General features: G+C 42.3%; 1 protein-coding gene across 2 annotated transcripts in view; it reads right to left on the reverse strand.

The window, feature by feature from the left end:
* Positions 1–1,462: 1,462 nt before the first annotated feature.
* Positions 1,463–21,099, reverse strand: part of LOC149454960 (cytosolic phospholipase A2 delta-like) — a 99,675-nt gene continuing 80,038 nt past the window's right edge. For both annotated transcript variants that reach the window (XM_089686905.1, XM_089686906.1), the window contains 4 exons: positions 19,759–19,956; positions 17,804–17,970; positions 9,323–9,509; positions 1,463–1,902 (listed from right to left, as the gene is read on the reverse strand). In XM_089686905.1, coding sequence (XP_089543031.1) covers positions 1,688–1,902; positions 9,323–9,509; positions 17,804–17,970; positions 19,759–19,956 — 767 coding nt within the window. In that variant the 3' untranslated portion in view covers positions 1,463–1,687. The remainder of the gene's footprint in view (positions 1,903–9,322; positions 9,510–17,803; positions 17,971–19,758; positions 19,957–21,099) is intronic.

Consider the following 21,099-nt stretch of genomic DNA (forward strand, 5'->3'; position numbering starts at 1 on the left):
TTTTTATTAGCCCTGATCACTGTATTGGTGTCACTGGGGATGTCAGTGACACCAAATCAGTTCCCCCCAATGTTAGAATTCCCGCCGCAGTCCCGCTATAAGTTGCTGATCGCCGCCATTACTAGTAAAAAGAAAAGAAAAAGAAAAAATTCCAGTATCTATACCCCCATTTGTAAATGCTATAACTTTCATGTAAACCAATTAATTTACACGTATTGGGATTTATTTTAGCAAAGACATGTCGCAGAATGCATTTTGACCTAAATTTATTATGAAATTAGATTTTTTAAATTTTATTACTGGACATGTTTAATAGCAAAAAGTCCAAAATTTTGTTTTTTTTTCTCAAAATTGTCAGACTTTTTTGTTTATAGCGCAAAAATAAAAGACGTACAGGCAATCAAATAACACTGAAACAAGGCTCTATTCATGGGAAAAAAAGGACAGAAATTTCATATGAGTGCAGCGTTGCATGACTGCACAATTGTCAGTTAAAGTAACGCAGCACTGTAACGCAAAAAATGGCCTGGTCAGGAAGGGGGGTAAATCCTCAGGAGGGCAAGTGGTTAAATGAGGTAAATACAAAATATCTTTATAATTGTTAAATATTGAATGAAAACAGTATAAAAAAAAAATCCCACACATATATAAATACCCTTCTTCCACCAATAAAAGACAATGTCATTGGGGCGATTTTCCCCTCTATTACTTTTCTCGGGACAACCCAACATTTGGAATTTTCTTTCACTTTCAATGATCATGGTAAACAGGACAAATAGAGAGGGTGAATCTCCCTAATGGGGGCACAGACAGCAATAAAAATCTGATAGCGGTTCTAATTCACCTCCACTCCAAAACAAAAAAAAAATGTTGCCTGTAGTTATACTTTACATAAATCAGCCCCAATGATTCTGTGTTTTTGTATATTTAGCATTCTATACCTTTTCGGATCAGTTTCTGAATAGTAATGCAGAGACTCCTCCACTTTGGCTGTGAACCTAGGGTAAATGAGGGTGAATATCCCAATACACAAAGTCAGGGTGAATCTCCGAGGGAACTGAGGGGGAATTTCTCAAACACAAAAACACTTTGCAATTAACATGACCACGTTCTAACTCAACCCCAGGATTTGCAGATGTGGGAAAGGGGTTTTGGCTGGATTTGCAGTATACATTCAAATAAAAAAGAAAAACCACAGCAAACAAAAAAAACTAAGTGGCTAAGTTTGATTAAAGTTCTTCTACAAGAACATATTTTATTTATTAAATCAAATAAATAAAAGGCATTAATAAAAAGTGTCTCACACAAACATCCTGTGTGATGCTGAACAGCATGATTGGGGTATATATATATATATATATATATATATATATACACACACACACACAAAAACATCATATAAATATAAACTATTTACAGATTTAGAACATCTATTCCGGTTTGGTTATCTCTTCACATGACTGTATCCTCCAACTGGCATATAGTCTCTGCACTATCCAAGGGTTCCGTTGCGATATGATGTGAGGTTTTGGTTTTAGATACCATATGTGCACAGACTTGGAAACACATAAGCATCTGAAAGTACTCTAATTGGAAGCAACTTTTGCTCCTGAACTACAGCCATAACAAAACCCATGTGTACAATGTAGCGATGATGGTTTGGCATTTTGGCTCACAATCTCGCGGTTCAGCTGTTGCTACAATTCTGTTTGCGTTCAATTACGTCACGCAGGGTCTGCAGGATGGCCTCCACGTTGTTCAGCACATTGTATTCTGTCAGCTTTATCAGTTTCTCAAAATCTTCTTCACTGTATGTTAACCGGAACACTTTGTAAGGTGAAAACAGGCCAGACAAGGGAACATTTCCTTCCTCCTTCTCCTGATCAGTTTCTCTCTCAACACCTGCAGAGAAATAAGATGGGTGACAAGTGGCATAGTTCAGAGATGTGTGTTTTCCAATGATGCTGAATTCACATGAGGGAGGGATAGCAGTATTTTATTCATGGCAAGAGAGGGGTACTTTTATTTTGTTAGAAATAATTATTTGGTAATGCTAATATATGGCCTATTGATCTGTAAATTCTAATAACCATAGTATTAAATTCCACCAAACCAAGAGACCTATGGGGTTTACTAAAACTGGCCACCATGCACAGCTACAGCAGATTTTGCACTCTCCAATCAGCTTCCAGGTTTTACTGCCAAAGCTTAATTAAACAAGCTGCAGTTATGCGGGCCATAGATGGGATGAAAAACGACCGAAAATCGTCCAGAAAAAAAAAAAAATCAGCTGATTTTCGGATCATTAGTGCGGTAATCGGTCGGCCGTTTTTAGTGATTTTTGCCATTTTCGATTATCGGTCCTGCTGGAAAAACAAATCGGCCAAATTTGTCGTTCTGCCAATTTTTGCGGCAATGATGGACAAATCTGCCGATCTTTTTCCAATTTTAAAAAATGCGCATGAGCATGACATGAAAGAAGAAGGAAAAGAAGAAAAGGAAAAACATAGAATATGAAGGAGAAGAAGAAATAGAATATGAATAAAAGAGGAAATAGAATATGAATAAAAAGAAGAAATAGAATATAAAGAAGAATAGAATATGAAGAACAAAAAAAGAATTTCCGTCCGATATTATATCTGACATTTAAAAGTATAGCAACATTGTATCTATTTGTATCCGAATAGAAACATCTATAGCCGAAATGGATACAATGTTGCAACTTTTTCTTCTTTTTATTCATATTCTATTTCTTCTTCTGCATGTTCTATTTCTGCTTCTTCTGCATATTCTATTTCTTCTTCTTCTGCATATTCTATATAATTGCTGGCCGTAGACGGGCCGAAAATCAGCCGACTTTTTTTTACCAATGGTGGTAATGTTGGCTGATTGAACGTCCGTTTTTTTTTTAGAAAAAGGAAAAATCAGACGGTTTTCTCCCCGTCTATGGCCTGCATTAGAAGCCAATTGGCTACCATGTACAGCTGCACCAGATTCTGAGTGCATCAGTTTTCGTAAATTAACCCCATTATGTCGTGCCATCCTCCCATCATGGAAGCGGATTGGTTTCTATGCAGAGCTGCACCAGATTTTTCACTCTTTGGTTTTAGTAAATCAACCCCTAGATACAATATTCTGAAGCGCAGTGAAGACCCAATACCGTCAGGATCACAATAAATACTGCATTCACCAGAAAGTGGTCACTGCTGCTATTAACATCAAATAGATGAATCCAGAAGCTCCATAGAAGAACACAGTGCTGTGGTAGTAGTAATGTAAAAACCCCACTAGGGGGAGTACCTTTATTGTGATAAGCAAAGGGCACATGTAAAAACACACAAACCCGTGGCTTGGAAGGAGTGCCTGGGTCAGGTGGACTGCCAGTCCGCTCAGAGGAGATGGACTGTAGTAGTGAATGGAGCTGTGCCTGTCAGAAGCAGAAACCACGTGACTGCGGCGTCCTGGGATGACGTCACCGAGATGGCCAGGAGACGGAGGGGAAGTTCAGCGACATGACGTCACCGCGATGGCCAGGAGATGGAAGGGAAGTCCAGCACACGGCCGCAAGCAGGGAAGGAGTGGCCAGTTACCAAGATGACATGTTTCATGCACATATGCGTTTTCTCAAGTCTTGACTTGACAAAGGACTTGAGAAAGCACATGTGCATGAAACATGTCATCTTGGTAACCGGCCACTCCTTCCCTGCTTGCGGCCGTATGCTGGACTTCCCCTCCGTCTCCTGGCCATCGCGGTGATGTCATCCCAGGACGCCGCGATCACATGGTTCCTGCTTCTAACAGGCACAGCTCCATTCACTACCACAGTCCATCTCCTCTAAGCAGACGGGCCATCCACCTGACCCAGGCACTCCTTCCAAGACACAGGCTTGTGTGTTTTTACATGTGCCTATTGCTTGTCCCAATATAGGTACTCCCCCTAGTGGGGTTTTTACATTACTACTACCACAGCGCTGTGTTCTTCTATGGAGCTTCTAAATCAACCCCTATACCACTGAAAGCTGCAGAGAGATATGAAGTGCTTGCATATGCCTGCAGCATGGTTTACTATTCGCTGTCCTGACCAGGCAAAGGTTTCAGCAAATATCCCAGGTGGTGTAGGTAGCTAAGACCTACCCCCACATATTTCTATTGGTCCATCACTATGATGGGCTGCCTCACTGGCAAATCAGACTATTTTAATATACAGTTGTGTTCAAAATAATAGCAGTGTGTTGAAAAAAGTGAATAAAGCTCAAAATCATTCTAATAGCTTTTATATCCATACACACAAATGCATTGGGAACACTACACATTCTATTCCAAATCAAAACATGAAGAAAAATATATAAAATTTGTGTTCCTCTAAAACAAATTGAAGAAAAGTGAATATTAGACTGTTCAAAAAAATAGCAGTGTTTGTATTCTTCTTTACAAACTCAAACATTCACTATATAAACTGAAAAATGTTTGAAGATTTTGCTTTCCTTTGAATCACTTAATGAATATTTAGTTGTATAAGCATTGTTTCTGAGAACTGCTGTACATCTGTGTTGCATGGAGTCAGCCAACTTCTGGCCCCTGTGAACAGGTATTCCAGCCCAGGATGATTGGACTACATTCCACAGTTCTTTTCTATTTCTTGGTTTTGCCTCAGAAAACTTGTGGGGTGACATCAAAAATGCAGTTTCTATTGGATTAAGATCCGGGGATTGGGCTGGCCACTCCGTAACGTCAATCTTGTTGGTCTGGAACCAAGATGTTACATGTTTACTGGTGTGTTTGGGGTCGTTGTCTTGTTGGAACACCCATTTCAAGGGCATTTCCTCTTCAGCATAAGGCAGCATGACCTCTTCCAGTATTCTGACGTATTCAAACTGATCCATGATCCCTGGTATGCGATAAATAGGCCCAACACCATAGTATGAGAAACATCCCCATATCATGATGCTTGCACCACCATGCTTCACTGTCTTCACAGTGTACTGTGGCTTGAATTCAGTGTTTGGGGGTCGTCTGACAAACTGTCTCCGACCACTAGACCCAAAAAGAACAATCTTACTTTCATCAGTCCACAAAATGTTGCGCCATTTCTCTTTAGGCCAGTCAATGCGCTCTTTGGCAAATTGTAACCTCTTCAGCACATGTCTTTTTTTCAACAGTGGGACTTTGCGGGGGCTTCTTGCAGATAGCTTGGCTTCACATAGGCGTCTTCTAATTGTAACAGTACTCACAGGTAACTTTACACCTTCTTTGATCTTCCTGGAGCTGATTGTTGGCTGAGTCCTTGCCATTTTGGCTATTCTTCTATCCATTCGAATGGTAGTTTTTCGCTTTCTTCCACGTCTTTCAGGTTTTGGTTGCCATTTTAAAGCATTTGTATCATTTTAGCTGAGCAGCCTATCATTTTCTGCATTTCTTTATATGTTTTCCCCTCTCCAATTAACTTTTTAATCAAGGTACGCTGTTCTTCTGAACAATGTCTGGAACGACCCATTTTCCTCAGAATTTCAGAGAGAATTGCACTGTAACCAGCATGTACAACATTTGCTGCCTTCCTTCCTTAAATAAGGGCAATAATTGCCACCTGTTTTTCATGAATGAATGACCTCACTAATAGAACTCCACACTTCTATTATTTTGAACATGCCCCTTTCAATTAGTGATTCAATTACACAGAATCAGCAGCATGCATGTCATGACTGTTGGGTCTGTTGGATTTCTCTACTATACCTGCTAGTAAATTATTCGCCATGTAGAAATATAATTTCTACCAAAAACAGTGATTGATCAGGTTAGTGATGTCTGACTGCTATTATTTTGAACACAACTGTATATAGAAAAAATAAAGAATACTAAAAGCCGCTGCAGGTATGTGCACCTGTGTCTGCCTGCACTTTACACCTGCAAGCAGCTTCTATTTAATGTGTATGTAAGCCCTAACAATGAACTCCTTCTGGTCTGATTAATGTGCCATTAAGTATGTTTTGTTATATCTGTTTGATTAGCGCAGAAATTCAGCGCTGTACTGCATCCTCTGCACACTTCCTGACTAATCTCAAAGATGCTATTTAGTCCTCCCAGTTTTCATCTTGAAATAACCTTTATGTTACAGAAATCCAATGCTGGGAGTGGTTTAGTAGTTCACCAAAACACATTGGGCAGGGATGACACCACTCAGTATAAAAACTGCTGTGTGTTGTCAGCCTACAGTAGGACTTAGGAGCTGAGTACAATTTGCCTTGACATACACTTTAACCTAGTCCTATACAATGGATGTGTACGTTTTAAATAATAGTTACATTTACATGCGCTTTTGGACCAAATGAGCGTTGACATTTATTAACCATCACTAATGTTAAGAGGAAAGAATGGGGGTCTGTACTGATCGTCTCTTGGCTGAATTCTCCTTAAAATACTTCTAGTTGTCAAGCTGATCCTGAGGCTTCAGAAAGTTTCATGTCAGCAAAAAGTATGGAGATCAGGAGTTCTGACAGTGCCTTGGAAACTACTGAAGTGTTAGACTGCCAGGCAATTGGCATTTTTGGAACAGGTTAGCAATAGCAGCTTTCACATATCTAAAATTACAGGAAATGCAGACAAGAACAAATACATGACAGAGGTTATAACCTTCCCAAATGTACTTCCTGCTTCTGCAGATATTGTCTTTAATTTCTCCTAGTGACACAACAAGAAGTGAGGGGGGATGTCACAGAGACAGCAATAGAAGCATTTTCTAAGAGAAATATGGAGACTGCCATTGTCACCCTTACCAAAATACTAGTTGCCTGGAGATCTCATTAACCCTCTGGCTTCAGTAACTCATTAGTCAATGACCTGGAATAAATGAGCTCACTAAGACTGGGTCAATAAGTATTAAATCCATAGGAATCAGCAGGACAGCCTCCATATTCTTTCAGATTTCCTTTAAAGTATACTGTATGTAAATAATTTTTTCCCTTTTTGGTCTGTTAAATATACTATTGAGTATGTTTTGTTTTATCTGTTTAATATGTGCAAAAAAACAAATCTGTCTGTTCTCCCAGAAACCCTGTAAAGCAATAACTTCCTGCACTCTGTGCCTGTACACGTGGAGGGGTTATGAAGATGACGGGAGGACTGCGTTCTTTGTAACCCTTTAAAAATGCAGTAGGCAGGGCTGACACCATGTACTTAGGAGTTCAGATCTGTGTTGCATGTCAAAGGGCAAAATAGGAGCTCACTTTATTTCTGCCACATCAACAGTTATTTTTCTGTACTTGCGGTGTGTTTAAAGGTACACAACAATGGGAGATATCATGATATATTCGTTTTGTGTGGATCTTAAAGTGCTACTCTAGGTAAAACCCTTTTTTTTGTTTTAAATAGAATAGACTCTTTCAGGTTTTTACTGCTTCAAATGTATTGGTGGAGTGCTAAACCTAGGTGAAAAATAACATACAATTCTTGAAAGCGGATCTCTGCCAACAGGGGATTCCCTAAGGATTCCTGGAGCAGTCCAAACAGACAGTACCACAGGTTTATTTATCTTGACATCAGGTCACAGATTCTAGACATTGTGTTTTGGGGCTCACAACTCCCTCTGCATCAGGGCTTAAGTGCTGGTAAAAAAAACAAGGATTTAAATGATTCTAAAATAAAACTGGAATTAGAGTCATTCACGTCCTTGGTTTCTTTGATTGCTGTCCAGTAAACTCAGGGCCGGTGCTGGGGGGGGGGGCAGATATAGGGGCAGACTGGGCCAGGGGCAGGGTGCTATTCCCCCCCCCCCCCGGGCCACTCAGTCCTAGAAAAAAGTCTGCTCCACTCGCTATATTAGTGTCCTGTTCTGCTTTTTCATGCTAGCCGCTACTGCCCACAGCCTGGTTGCTAGGACTGCCTGGCGTCTAGCAACCAGTGACGTCACCTAATGCAGGCCCCAGCATTCAGAGCGGAGGTTGGAGGAGGATGTAACTTTCTCCTCTTCCTCCTAGTGCTTAGTTCCACCCAACTCCTCCAGCCTCTGTGGCTCTGGATCTGCAATTGAGAGTCTCAGGTGAGGCCAGGCATCGGGGATGGAACCACATGTCATGAGGGACCTGAACAGAGACCTATACAGAAAGGAGGGCAGCTGAGCTGCTGCTGGAGGAGTACAGATGACACCCACAGAGAGGATGGGAGGAGGAGGTCATGTCCTTAGATCTCAGGGGTTCATGCTGGGATATGTAGTACTTTATTTTTGGGGGATGTTAAGGACTATAAGCCCCAGCATGAAACTCTCAGAGCTGAGTATGTGACACCCCCCTCCCTCCCCCACAACTAGTAAAGGACTACAGACATGAACCCCTGAGATATAAGGGGTCACATCCTGAGATCTCAAAGTTTCATGCTGGGAATTGTAGTCCTTCACTTTTGGGGGGCACATCCTGAGATCTCAAGGATTCATGCTAGAACTTGTAGTCCACCACTTTTGGAGGATGTGACCTTCCCCCCCCCCCAAAAGTGTTGGAATGCAAGTCCCAGCATGAGCCCCTCAGAGCTGAGGATGGGACACCCCCCTCCCCCCAAACTAGTGAAGGACTACAAGTCCCAGCTTGAACCCTTAAGATCTAAGGATGACCCCCCCCCCCCAAAAAAAAAGTTATCAGTAGTTGGATTTGGACTGCAAATTATGCTTTTTAAATATAAAACTGTTTAAAAATGTTGAAATTTTTTTTTTGGGGGGGGGGGGTGCAAAGTAGCTGGTCTTGCTAACTGTGCAAAATAGCCTAGCACCGGGCCTGAGTACGCCCTGTTATGTGGCAGCACCTAAACCTTCATAAAAGGAGAGCTGTGAACCTCCAGAACATTCTGCCTGTGATCTGTTGGTAAGATAAACATTTACTGGACCTGATACGAGTTTTTATTGCTGTCTGTGTCCCCATTAGGGAAATTCACTCTATTTGTACATTGTCCATTGGCACAGAGTAGGAACAGGATTTCCCCCCACTAGCAGTTTTTTTCTAACTTTGTGTCACGTCTCTGGGACAGTAAATGAAGGTAAATTTCCCTTTTGGTACATAGACAGCAGATGAACAACCTGACGGGTTTTAACCCTTCGCTACTCTATCAAAAACTAAACAAATAGTTCTGGCTAAACACAAAATGTAACAATGGTTTTTTACAAGGCTGAACCTATGTCACGTGCAGCAAAGTCCCTTTATAGAACCTCTGCAGTCTACAAAGGTTGTATGGGTTGTCCCTAAAATATACAAGAAACCTGTCAAGGCTTAACCTCAGTTGTGAGGGTGGACTGCATCTTCAACTCAATGGCAATAAATGAACTCCTCATGGAGGGATACATTACCTGGCTGTTTGTACTTCCTGAATGTGTCATTTACTAATGGAAAGTGCATGATGATGGGAAAGTCTGGGAAGGCGCAGTCTGAGAAAACATAGCATTCCTTGGGGTTCTTCCTGTCCTCTGCAGTCACTTCGATTTTGGGGAAAGTGAGATTATGAGCAGTACAGTATTCTTTAGTTTGCACCACTGACTGGAATGACAGAAAATCAGAATTATTGTACAGTTAAACCAAACACAATTCTCAAAATGCAGAAATGCTTTATTCCAATATTATTCCTATTCCCTTTTATCAACATTTCTTGCTGAAGAACTAAGATACTAGCTGGAAGCTCCTGCAGTTGTAAAATGAGCTCTGATCATATGTAACCAGGGACAAGACTACATCCAGTAAGATCTATGGGTATTTGCTGTAACATCTCTCATGTGTCTGGATCAGGTCATGACTGCAAGGCTAGTCTATCAAATGCTCATTGTTGCAGCACACTTCGCTTCTAGCAGCCACCTTGTTATTATGTGTGCTTGCTCCATAGTCCGGTGCCTCTAGAAACCTATGTACTAGATCAGGGGTCTCAAGACTTTCCAAAGAAAGGGCCAGCTTACTGTCCTTCAGACTTTAGGGGGGCCAGAGTGGCCAGTGGGAGTGGAAAATGTCCCAGTGAAAGTGGGAGTAAAAGAAAAAAAATACTAAGTGCTTGTAGTCAGTGGAAGGAGGAATAGTGTCCCATCATTGGTATTAGTTGGAGGAATAGTGCCCCTCATTGGTATTAGTGGGAGGAATAGTGCCCCATCATTGGTATTAGTGGGAGGAATAGTGCCCCATCACTGGTATTTGTTGGAGGAATAGTGCCCCATGATTGGTATTAGTGGGAGGAATAGTGCCCCATCACTGGTATTTGTTGGAGGAATAGTGCCCCATGATTGGTATTAGTGGGATGAATAGTGCCCCACCATTGGTGATAGTGGGAGGTATAGTGCCCTATCATAGGTGATACTGGGAGGAATAGTGCCCCATCACTGGTATCAGTGGAATAAATGGTGCTGCGTAATTGGTATTGGTTGAGGAACAGTGTCCCATCATTGGTGTCAGTGGGATGAATAGTGCCCCATCATTGGTATCAGAGGGAGGAATAGTGCCCCATCATTGGTACTAGTTGTAGGAATAGTGCCTAATTGTTTTTATCAGTGGGAGGAGTTGTGCCCCATCATTGGTGTCAGTGGAAGGAAAAATGCCCCATTGTTGGTGTCAGTGAGAGAAATGGTTCCCCACTGTTTGTGCCAGTGTAAGAAATGGCACCTCCCTGTTGGTGTCAGGGCAAGGAAAAGTACCCTGATGGCCGGATAGAGGCATGCAAAGTGCTGCATTTGGCCCATGGGCTGCAGTTTGGAGACCACTGTGCTAGATTACTTCATGTAAGTAGAGCAGATGCTTCCAAAGAGGGACAGTGCACAAGACCTAAGGTGGATACCAGACATGCCTAAACTGTGCCAAATGTAGCTGAAGTTAAAGGGATATTTCTGGGGATAGCATAGCTGATTGTCAGAACAGGAATGGCAATCTGAACTCAAAGCTGTAGCAGAGCTTAGGGCTGGAAAAATTAATTCAGAGCTGAGATTTGATTAAATTGGGTAAAATCTAGGGAAACAAGCAAAGTATACACCTATCAGCCATAATTTTATGACCGCCCACCTAAATTTGAATAGGTCCCTTTTTTGCCACCAAAACAGCCCTGACCCATTGAGGCATGGATGCCACTAGACCTGTGAAGGTATGCTGTGGTAGCTGGCACCAATACAGATTCTTGAAAGGGGTGGTAGAACCTACCTGCTTACTTGTACCTACAGGTAAGCCTAAAATAAGGCTTATCCATAGGTACAATAACGTGCAGTTTAGGAGATATTTACCATAATAGCAGCCAGTGACATCACCGGTGCACTGCACTCTCAATGGACGGTGTGCTGTGCCTGTGACTTCTGCGCATATGCACAGGAGTGATGTCATTGTGACTCAGCCAGTCAAACAGCCGAAGCCTGCAAACCCAGAAGAAAGACCGGGTGAAGATAGAGGCGCCTACAGCAGTGACAGCGCACCGCTGCAGGGCTTCGTTCTAAGGTATTTCATAATGTGCTAGTATACGATGCATACTAGCACATTATACTATTATTTTGCAGGGAAAAGTTTTTTTGGGGTTTTTTTTTTTGCGGTTTACTAGCGCTTTAAAGTGGTTGTAAACCTCAGACATGAGCAATGAAGAAAGCATATCCCTCTATAGTGTGTACTTGTCTCAATTAGGGGCACTAAGCTCTGGTTCACACCACTGTGACTTGTCATGCGATTTGAACCATTTAAATTGGAGCAACTTCAACTTTGCGGCACGGCACCAATTTTTAATAAAGGTTCCTGCACTATTTTTGCCGATTTCAGGTGCGACCTGCATAGACATCTGTGCATGAGGCCACATAGATGTCAGGCAAGCCACACATGAAATCGCACTGACCAGCGGCTTTGAAATCGCACCACTTCAAGTGAAGTAATGCAATTTCTAAGCATTCAGTTTGAACCAGGGCTGAGTGTCATTATTGTCTGCTGCTTCATTCCTCTGTTATCAGCATGAATCACTTCCGAAAAGTTTTCCTGACACCAAGAGAAAAATGGTGACGGGGAGGGACCTCAAGCAGATTGACAGTCTCAGCTCTGCTCCTGTGTGTTGTGTGAAGGAGGTGTGTCCCTTCCCTCCAATCAACTCTCACAGCTCTCCTCACTGAGCAATGCAAAGTGTAAATTCAGCTCCCCCCCTTTTTTTCTGAACTCTCAGACAAGCTGTATAAATGTCAGACTTTGAATGTAGAAAAGAGAAGACTGCAGAAAGACAGGTACAACTTATTTTGGAGGATTTGTTTCATCTCTATGTATCACCTGAGACCAATCACTTGACAACCACTTTAACTCATGTAGGTTGCGAGGTGGGCCCTCCATGGATCAGACTTGTTTTTCCAGTACATCCCACAGATGATCAATTAGGTTGAAACCTGGAGAATTTGGAAGCCAACACCTTGAACATGTTATGTTCCTCAAACCATTCTTGAACATTATCCTACTGAAAAGCCACTGCCATCTGTGAATACCATTTCAATGAAGGGTTGTAATTTTTGAGCAACAATGTTTAGGTAGGTGAGTCGTGTCATGCAACATCCACATATGAATGGCAGGAGCCAAGTTTTTGGCTGTAGACACAGGTCAGCATGGGCACCCTGACTGGTCTGCAGCTATGCAGCTCCATACACAACAAACTGTGATGCCCATTTTTTCAGCTTTCAACACATCAACTTCAGGGAAACATGTTTACTTGCTGCTTATTATATCCCACCGACTTTCAGATGCTATTGTAATGGAATAATCAATGTTATTCACTTAACCTGTCAGTGTTCATCAAATGATGGCTGTATCAATGTATGATGGTGGGCATGAAGGTACTGAGGACAAAGACAAGAGAATTGGAAACACACATACAAACCAAGGGAAGCCATGTACAGATTACTTTGCTAGTGCCTCTGGTCTGACTATGTCACAAGAGAATTTTAGACATTGCCATTTTTTACTTCAGAGCATGTTAAGTTCAGCTGTCATACTGGTTCACTTGTCTTTGAGTTGCTGAGCTGCACTAAGAATGTATTAAGAGAATTCTAACCTTCATTTAAAACACACTTGTTTTGGGCAACCTAAGTTACATAGTTAGTCTGGCTGAAAAAAGACAACAGTCCATGCAGTTCAACCATTAATAAAAAAAAAACAAAAAAAAAAAACTAGCTTTGGACTAAGTGGCAGAATTTTTTCCTTTGTTTTTCCTGCACGTTTGAGTTGTCAGGGTTTGCCATTTTCAAGATGGCTGTAGCAGTGCAAGTACACTCTGAGCATAGACAAGAGGCAGTGATGCGACAACTTTTCCAAGAATGCCTTGGTAGCCGAGCCCGCAATCTGAGCATGCTCAGCTTTCATATCATCACTGATGGTCAGGGGTGCCAGTTTTAAAATGGTTTTAAGGCATTTTTGAGCAACATATGGTGGTGTTCTCTACTCAGGCATGCTGGATGCCTCTGCAGTCATTTTCTGCAGGTACTATTTCCCTCTATATGGCATTCACCTGGGGTCTTTCTACCTCAGACTCACTCTCTTTTGCTTGCTGGAATCACTGTGTTATGCTGTTTCTTTATTTCAGTCTGCTGCTTTACCCTGTCTCTGTGGAGAACACTGACCAGTCAGACCACCCATTACCTGTAAGGCAAGTAGTGAAGATATTGAGAAAAAGACAGCATCTGGTCTCAATGCTTTTTGTAATCTACAGCCCTGCAAAGACCTCAAAACGAAAGGAGCCCTCTAAAAGCCAAAACAAGTGACCATCTTGGCGCAAACTTCTACGCAGTGTTGATCAAGGGTATCATCTTGCTTCTCATTATTATCGTCACCCCCCCCCCACCCCACCCCCCTACAAATATCACAGGTTACCAGCCCTAATCATTGCTGTGTTTGTGGTGGAAAGACATTGCCTGACAAGCTAGTATATCAAGTCTACTTGAAAGAAGCAGCAACTGACAAAGAAGCAGATATTCGATTGTAAGCTCTAACGAGCAGGGCCTTCTGTTTCCTCTTGCACCAAATTGTATTGTAACTGTAATATCTACCTTCATTTTATAAAGCGCTGTGCAAACTGTTGGCGCTATATAAATACTGTATAATAATGATAAATAATAATAATTAGGAAAGTAGTGGCTTTGACTGAAGAATCATCCAAGGTTGTTACAAGGTCAGTTAAGAAGGCAATTACCTGGGGTGAAGTGGAGGAAACTTCACCCCAGGTAATTGGGTTAGAAGAGACTTCCCAAATCTCAAGAAAGTTTTGGTTTCAGTTCCCTTCATTAAAGGAGGAGTTAATCCACGAAGAATGATAGGGGCCAGAGAGCTTTTATGTAGGATCTGCAGACTGGCATTAACATTTGCAGTGGTAGGCAAAGCAATATGGAGTTGGACGGCTAACATCAAAAAAGCCCTTCTGGAGGAAGTGGAGAGAGACAAGGTGGTAACTGCTATGTAAGAGCTAAAATTAGTGGGTGGCTTTGTGATGGAGGTATCAGTAGACATCATTAGATGTTCTTTTAGGGTGATGTTGTCCACAGTCATGGAAAATATGGCAATTTGGTTTAAGCCATGGTCGGGAGATTCCACCTCAAAATCGAACTGGTGCAAGATACCAGACAACGGCTCCAATCTATTTGGGAGTAGACTGGATACAGCCATTTCAAGGGTAAAAAGTGGCGGGTCAGGGTTGATACCATCTGGCAAAAAAACCCCAGAAGAATCAAGAAGGTCCAGCATACATACGAAAACTCCCAGGTATGTACATGGAGGCAGACCGGGAAATTATTAAAAAGGAAACTTGAGAAGTACCCAATTTTCATTATTGAAGCCTTAAAAATCTAAGGCACCTGTCCTGGGAGAACAGCAGAAATACTTTTAAAGGTGCGCTCATCCAGGGGCTACCTGTGGGAGCCAGTTTGAAGCTTTGCGCATACACTTTGATAGAAAATATCCAGGATCAGTTGACCTTGTCTATATCAGTGTAACATTGGTGAAAATTTATGGGATGTTCACCTTCTTATGACTTCCAGCCAGCCAGGCTACCAGATCCAACGGAAAAGCAAAAAATTCTGGTCCAGTTTGTGGCGAAATTAATTAAAAATTGAACTATCGTGAACATTCCTAGAGCCCAGTGGAGAAAAGGATTTTGTTCACCTCTGTCCCTAGTGTAAAAAAATCAGGTCATCTGTGCCCAGTGCTAAACTAGAAAAAACTCAACAAGCATATGTAGCTGGAGTCGTTCGAGATAAAGAATCTTCAATCAATTCTATTATCGATAAATCTGGGAGATTGGATGCTCTCTGTAGGTTTATCAGACACCTACTTACACATCCCACTCCACCCTGCATTCAGTCCCACTGCCAGTTTCGGTGCCTTCCCTGCAGTTGGTGTACCTCCCCAAGGACATTCACAAAGGTCCTATTGTTTGCCATAACGAGGTAGATGAGAATACACCACTGCCTTGAAGGCATCCTTCTTCTAGGCAAGGAGATGCTTATTTAGCATTGGGACACTCTGCTACACAATCTTCAAAAGTTTTGGTAGCTAATCAATTGGAAGAAGAGCTTCCTCTGCCCAACCCCAAAAATTATGTTCTTAGGGGAATTTTTTGGATACACAGAAAAATTCAGTAGAACTTCCACGAGTGAAAATCCGGCCTCTGATAGAGAAAGTCAAAGGTGCTTTGGGAGTGAAGTCTCTTCCAGCAGAACAGTGCCTGAGTATCCTTGGATCTTCTTAATCGACCAACTGTTGTTTCCGATTGGAACATTATCACATCTGATGCAAGCCTGAAAGATTGGGGAGCGAATTTCAAGGAGCAGACTGCTCAAGGTCATGGGATGTTTAGCTTACTAGGTATAGTATCAAGTTCCCTTGAACTGAGAGCAGTCTTAAAGGCTCTTCTGGCATTTACTCCTTTGATAAAAGGAACAAGATTTGTATTGTGCCTAGACAACAAAATGGCAGTTGCATACAAACAGAAGCAGGGGGAACGAGGAGTCGAACCCTGATGTTGGAAGGGTGACTGTTAATTGAATGACCTCAGATTCATCGAAAAGAGCTGAGGCCAGTCTGTGTGCCAGAAACACAAAATCAGTTTGCGAACTCTTATCAAACGAATGGTCCCACAGTTTAGGGTGTTCACTCAGCTAACTCTGAAGGGGGGAATCTTCCCAGGTGGATCTAGGGACAACTCCCTGGAATATGCAATGTGGCAGATTCCAAGCCAATTCTTACCCAGCAGTGGAAGGGTAGTATTCTTAAGCTACCAGTGGAGCAGTTTCGATAATCGCAATGATACCATTTTGGCCGAAAAGGCTCTGGCTTCTGTCCCTCCTACAGTTGATTATTGAGTCACCACTGGCTCTGTCAGTGATGCTGGATCTGCTCTCTCAAGTCCAGTTCTTGCCATCCAGCCCCAAGAGACTACATTTGATGACATGGGAGTTGAGAGGTGGAGGCTTTTACTAAGTCAAGGGTGCAAATTGCTGGTAATGGCTACCTTGCTTCAAGCCAGAAAGGTTTCCATGAATAAGGCTTACCAGAGAACATGGGTAAAATTTGCAGCTCTCTTAAATCCTGGAGTCCTTTATAACCAGAACCAACCAAGGCTCTGCAGTTCTTACAATCAGGGCTGAACAAGGACCTAGGTTCAAATACGTTTAAAGTTCCAGTTTCAGCCTTGCCCTCACTTACTGGAGTTCAATGGGCCCCTAACCGTTTGGTGATGTAATTCTTAAAGGCTTGCATCAAGTTAAAACCTCCCAGGAAGCCATTGTTACCTAAGTGAGACTTGCCTACAGTCCTTAAAGCTCTTTCAAGGCCTCTTTTCTATCCTACAGAGTTGGCTGCACTCTTAAATCTAACCCTGAAAATAGTATTTCTAGTTGCCAGAACCTCTGCGGAAAGAGCTGCAGACATTTGTACTCGAAAAGCCTCCCCTAACGTTCCACCTGGACAGAGTAGTTCTAAAATTCTTTTATCCCTAAGATGTCTTCCTCCTTCCACTTTAACCAGGAAGTCAATTTACCATCTTTCTTTGGTGAAGCGGGAGAACTGCATCCTCTGGGTGTTGGCCTAACTCTGAAGGCTTCCTTGGCAGCCACCTCTTCATTTAGGAAAGCTGAAATCTGTGCTTGTTCGCACACAGCTTAAGGCAGGGACAGTCAGCTTCAACACACCTCTCGGATTGTTAAGAAAATTAAAAGAGCCTACACTTTACAAGACCTTCCCGTTCCAAAAGACTTAAGAGCACATTCAATCAGAGCAGTGGCAACTCCGTGGACAGCGCAGTGCCAAGTGTCTTCTGAGGCTATTTTGCAAGTGAGCAACATGGTCCTCCCAAAACACCTTCATTATGCTCAGCTCACAACAGTAGATTTTCAAAAGTTTGCTGTGCAGGCGCATACTTGTGCTACTAACCATTACAATTTTTTTCTTAGGCCTTCCCATCTGGCGAGTAATGCCCATTGTATGCTGCCATGATGCACCAGGAAAATTGAAAATTGTATATTCACCTTTCAGTAATTTTCCTTTCCTGATGCATCTTCATGGCAGCATACAGATTCCCACCCAAATGGTGAGTTACAGAAAGTGCTATGAGCCGGTTGTGTCTTTAATAGTTAACCAGTCCTATCCAATTGCAGGGGTGGAGCTACACCCACTGTTTGCTGCCATGAAGATGCATCAGGAAAGGAATATTATGGAAAGAGGAGTATATAATTTCACATTTTATAGCAAAAAAATTAAAGAACTACACAGGTAGAAAAGTGGTTAACCAATCTGTCAAACTGACCGATATGAGCAGAGACAGGCTATGAGAGGAAAACATATGTATTTTCTTTACTACTTACTTTGAATTTATCTGAGAGTCCATAATCAAATGACATGATCATGTCCACTTTGCGTTCTTCTCGTAACAGTGGTGGGAAGCTCGCATTGATGTAATATGCACAGTCCACCAGGCAGAGGTCTTCTGCACAGGGGGTCAGGTTGTTAGGGGAATTATCTAATTCTGTGCCTAGAACAAACATATCACTATTACAAAAGAGCAACAGGTGATTAATACAGATACGATTACCCTGAAATCTCCTCCATATTTAAACTGTAGGGCCCATGTGACACAAACAATCTTGGCATGTGCCAGTCCACTCATTAGTTCACTATTAACTTTTTACTGCTAAGTCCATATACACCATTCTCTAAACCCTGATGAAGGGACAAAAATGACCTCCTAAAATGCATTGGCTTTAAGTACAGCTCTCATTTGGTTTTACATTGGAATAAATTTGTATCTAGACTACAATATCATGGTGTGGTGTTTCAACTCTAAATCTATTAACAGCCCAAGGTGGCAGCAGAACATCTTTGATGTGCAAAAGCTACCAGCCAAGTGGCCAAACATGATGCATCCAAGTTGTCCTCACACCAGGTGGTTGGGAATATGAAAGCTTCAGGGATCCAGCACCATATATCAACTTTCCAAGACTGGAGACAACCCATCAGCACTAACAGACCACTTACCTTTTGCTATGAAGGTGATGCCTTGCTAGCAAGAACAGAAAGTGACCCCATTAAAATAAGTGGAAGCCTCTTCTTGATATTGCTGCTGCCAATGTATTTCAAGCTATAAAATTGCTCATCTAAAAGGGTCCCAAAATCTTATTCACCCCAGTCCTCTATGATATGGAGATGTTACCACAATACACAGTCAAGTGCCCTATGCTCCTTGGTGCACTATCTATCCATTGTCGTATTCGACCCTTGGCGATTGCATGGACCGTCACTCGCAAGCGACTTTTTCCATGAATTCTCTTAGCAATTATTTTACAGGGTAGATTGCCAGGTCTTTCCTCAACCCCTACCATGCAGGGAATCCCGCATGGCCAGGGATGAAACTAGGACAATTTAGACAGGAGCCAATTAACCTACCAGCATGTTTTTGGAGTGTGAGAGGAAACCAGAGCACCCAGAGGAAACCTATGCGAACACAGGGAGAGCATGCAAACTCCATGCAGGAGACGCCATGGTTGGGAATCGAACCCATGACCCAATTACTGCAAGGCAGAAATGCTAACCAATAAGCCACTGTGTCGCCCCCTTGGTGCACTAGAGCACAGTATAATGCATGTTGCTCTATGCCTTGCTTTGATGGGAAAATACAATCTGTAGTGCGTTTCATTTTGAATGGGCTCACTCCTGAAATATATACAAAATTCTTGAAGCCTAAGTGAACCCTCAGTTTAAATTGGCTAAATACAATCTAAATGCATCACAACAAAAAAAGTGTTGAATGACTTACAGTTTGGTTTCTTTCTAAAGCAGCCACAGCCTGAGTAGAAAAGCCTGTCCTCTGCCAGCATCTGCAGAGTGGGGTAACTGCTCTTTGTGTGCAAGCAGTGGTCTTTCTGTAGAGGTCTGAAAATATTCCTACTGAGTTAGACCTATAGCTCTGTAACCAAGTAAGCATATGCTTCCTGTTGCTTGGAGCTCTGTGGCTCTGACTTAGCAGGGGGTATTTCGAACCTCTGCAATAGGACCACTGCTTGCATACAAACAGCAAGGGTCCCACTCTGCAGTTGCTGGCAAGGGCAGGATTTCTGCTAGGGCTCTAGCTGATTTTTGAAGACAAAAAAATGTATGATTTTGTGCACTTTTTTGTTTTCATGTACCTGGAATGTATTTAGCTAATTTAACCTGTTCAGTTCAATTTGGCCTTAACTTCTGGTCAAAATAAACATAAATAAGACACTATTTAACTGCCTTACAACCATAACTCCATAATCTTTGTACATTACGCTGAACTTACCATCAAATGTACAGAAGCCATTCTCTGTAACGTAATCTGGATGCATCTGTAATCCTCTTAGGAAATTATGATGTTCTCCATCAAGAGGGCGGTTAGTAAGAACCCCTCGCACTCTGCGGCTGAACTCCCCTGCTGGTTGCAGAAGGCGTGTGTCCAGGCAGGCTGAGGCTCTTCTCCTCTTTATGGATTCTTCATCATCTGTGCAACACAAACACCAAGCTGTGACTACTATACTCTCTTGCTTTCTTTCACAAAGCCTACAGATTTTAGCCAACAGTTTTACAGTAGTCAACGTACAGCAGAAAGAGAGCAAGGGTAGTGAGCATAAACTACACCAATAGCCATATGAAATACTCAAAGTATATGCTAGCCTAGGAAAGGAGCTACTTTGTACAATTTGTTAATAAGCAGCAAAATATGGATGGTATTCACTGATCAGCCATCATATTATGACCACCCACCATAACAACATGACCGCCCACCTAAAATTGAGAAGGTCCCTCTTTTGCCACCAAAGAAGCTCTAACCTCTGACTTCGCTAGACCTCTGATGGTATGCTGTAGTATCTGGCACCAAGTCGTCAGTAGCAGATCCTTTGAGTCATGTAAGTTCTGAGGTGGGGCTTTCATGACATCAGACTTGTTTTTCCAGCACATCCCACAGATGCTCAGTTGGATTGAGATCTGAAGAATTTGGAGGCCTTGAACAACTTCCATTGCTACATGTTCCAGTTCTGATGTTCTTATGCCTGTTGTAGGTGCTTTTGGCTGTAGACAAGGGTCAGCATGGGCACCCTGACCAGTCTTCAGGTACACAGTCTCATACGCAACAAACTGTGATTCACTGTGTGTTCCGACACCTTTCTATTGGAAGCAGTATTAACTTTTTCCGCAGTTTGAGATACAGTAGCTCTTCTATTGGATTGGATTACATGGGTCAGCCTTCACTCCCCACATGCATGATTGAACCTTGGCCACCAATGACCCTGTTGCTGGTTTGCTGTTTTTTCTTCCTTGGGCCACTTTTTAGGTCCTGACCACTGCAGACAGGAATATCCGCGAGAGCTGGAGTTTTGGAGTTGCTCTGACCAAGCCATCTAGCCATTACAATTTGGCCCTTGTCAAAGTCGCTCCAAACCTTACATGTGCCCACTTTTTCTGCTTTCAACACATCAACTTCAGGGACAACGTATTCACTATGTTGCCGAATATATCTCACCAACTTTCAGGTGCCATTGTCATTTCATATCATAATGTCATGGCTGATCAGTGTAAGTTACAGATGTTGTCCCTAAGGGCTTAATACTTAGGTGAAGCTGGTATAAAATTGAACAAGCAATTA

The sequence above is a fragment of the Staurois parvus genome, unplaced genomic scaffold (assembly GCF_062004578.1).
Source record: "Staurois parvus isolate SC_StPar_1 unplaced genomic scaffold, SC_StPar_1.0 ptg000414l, whole genome shotgun sequence".
NCBI lineage: Eukaryota > Metazoa > Chordata > Amphibia > Anura > Ranidae > Staurois > Staurois parvus.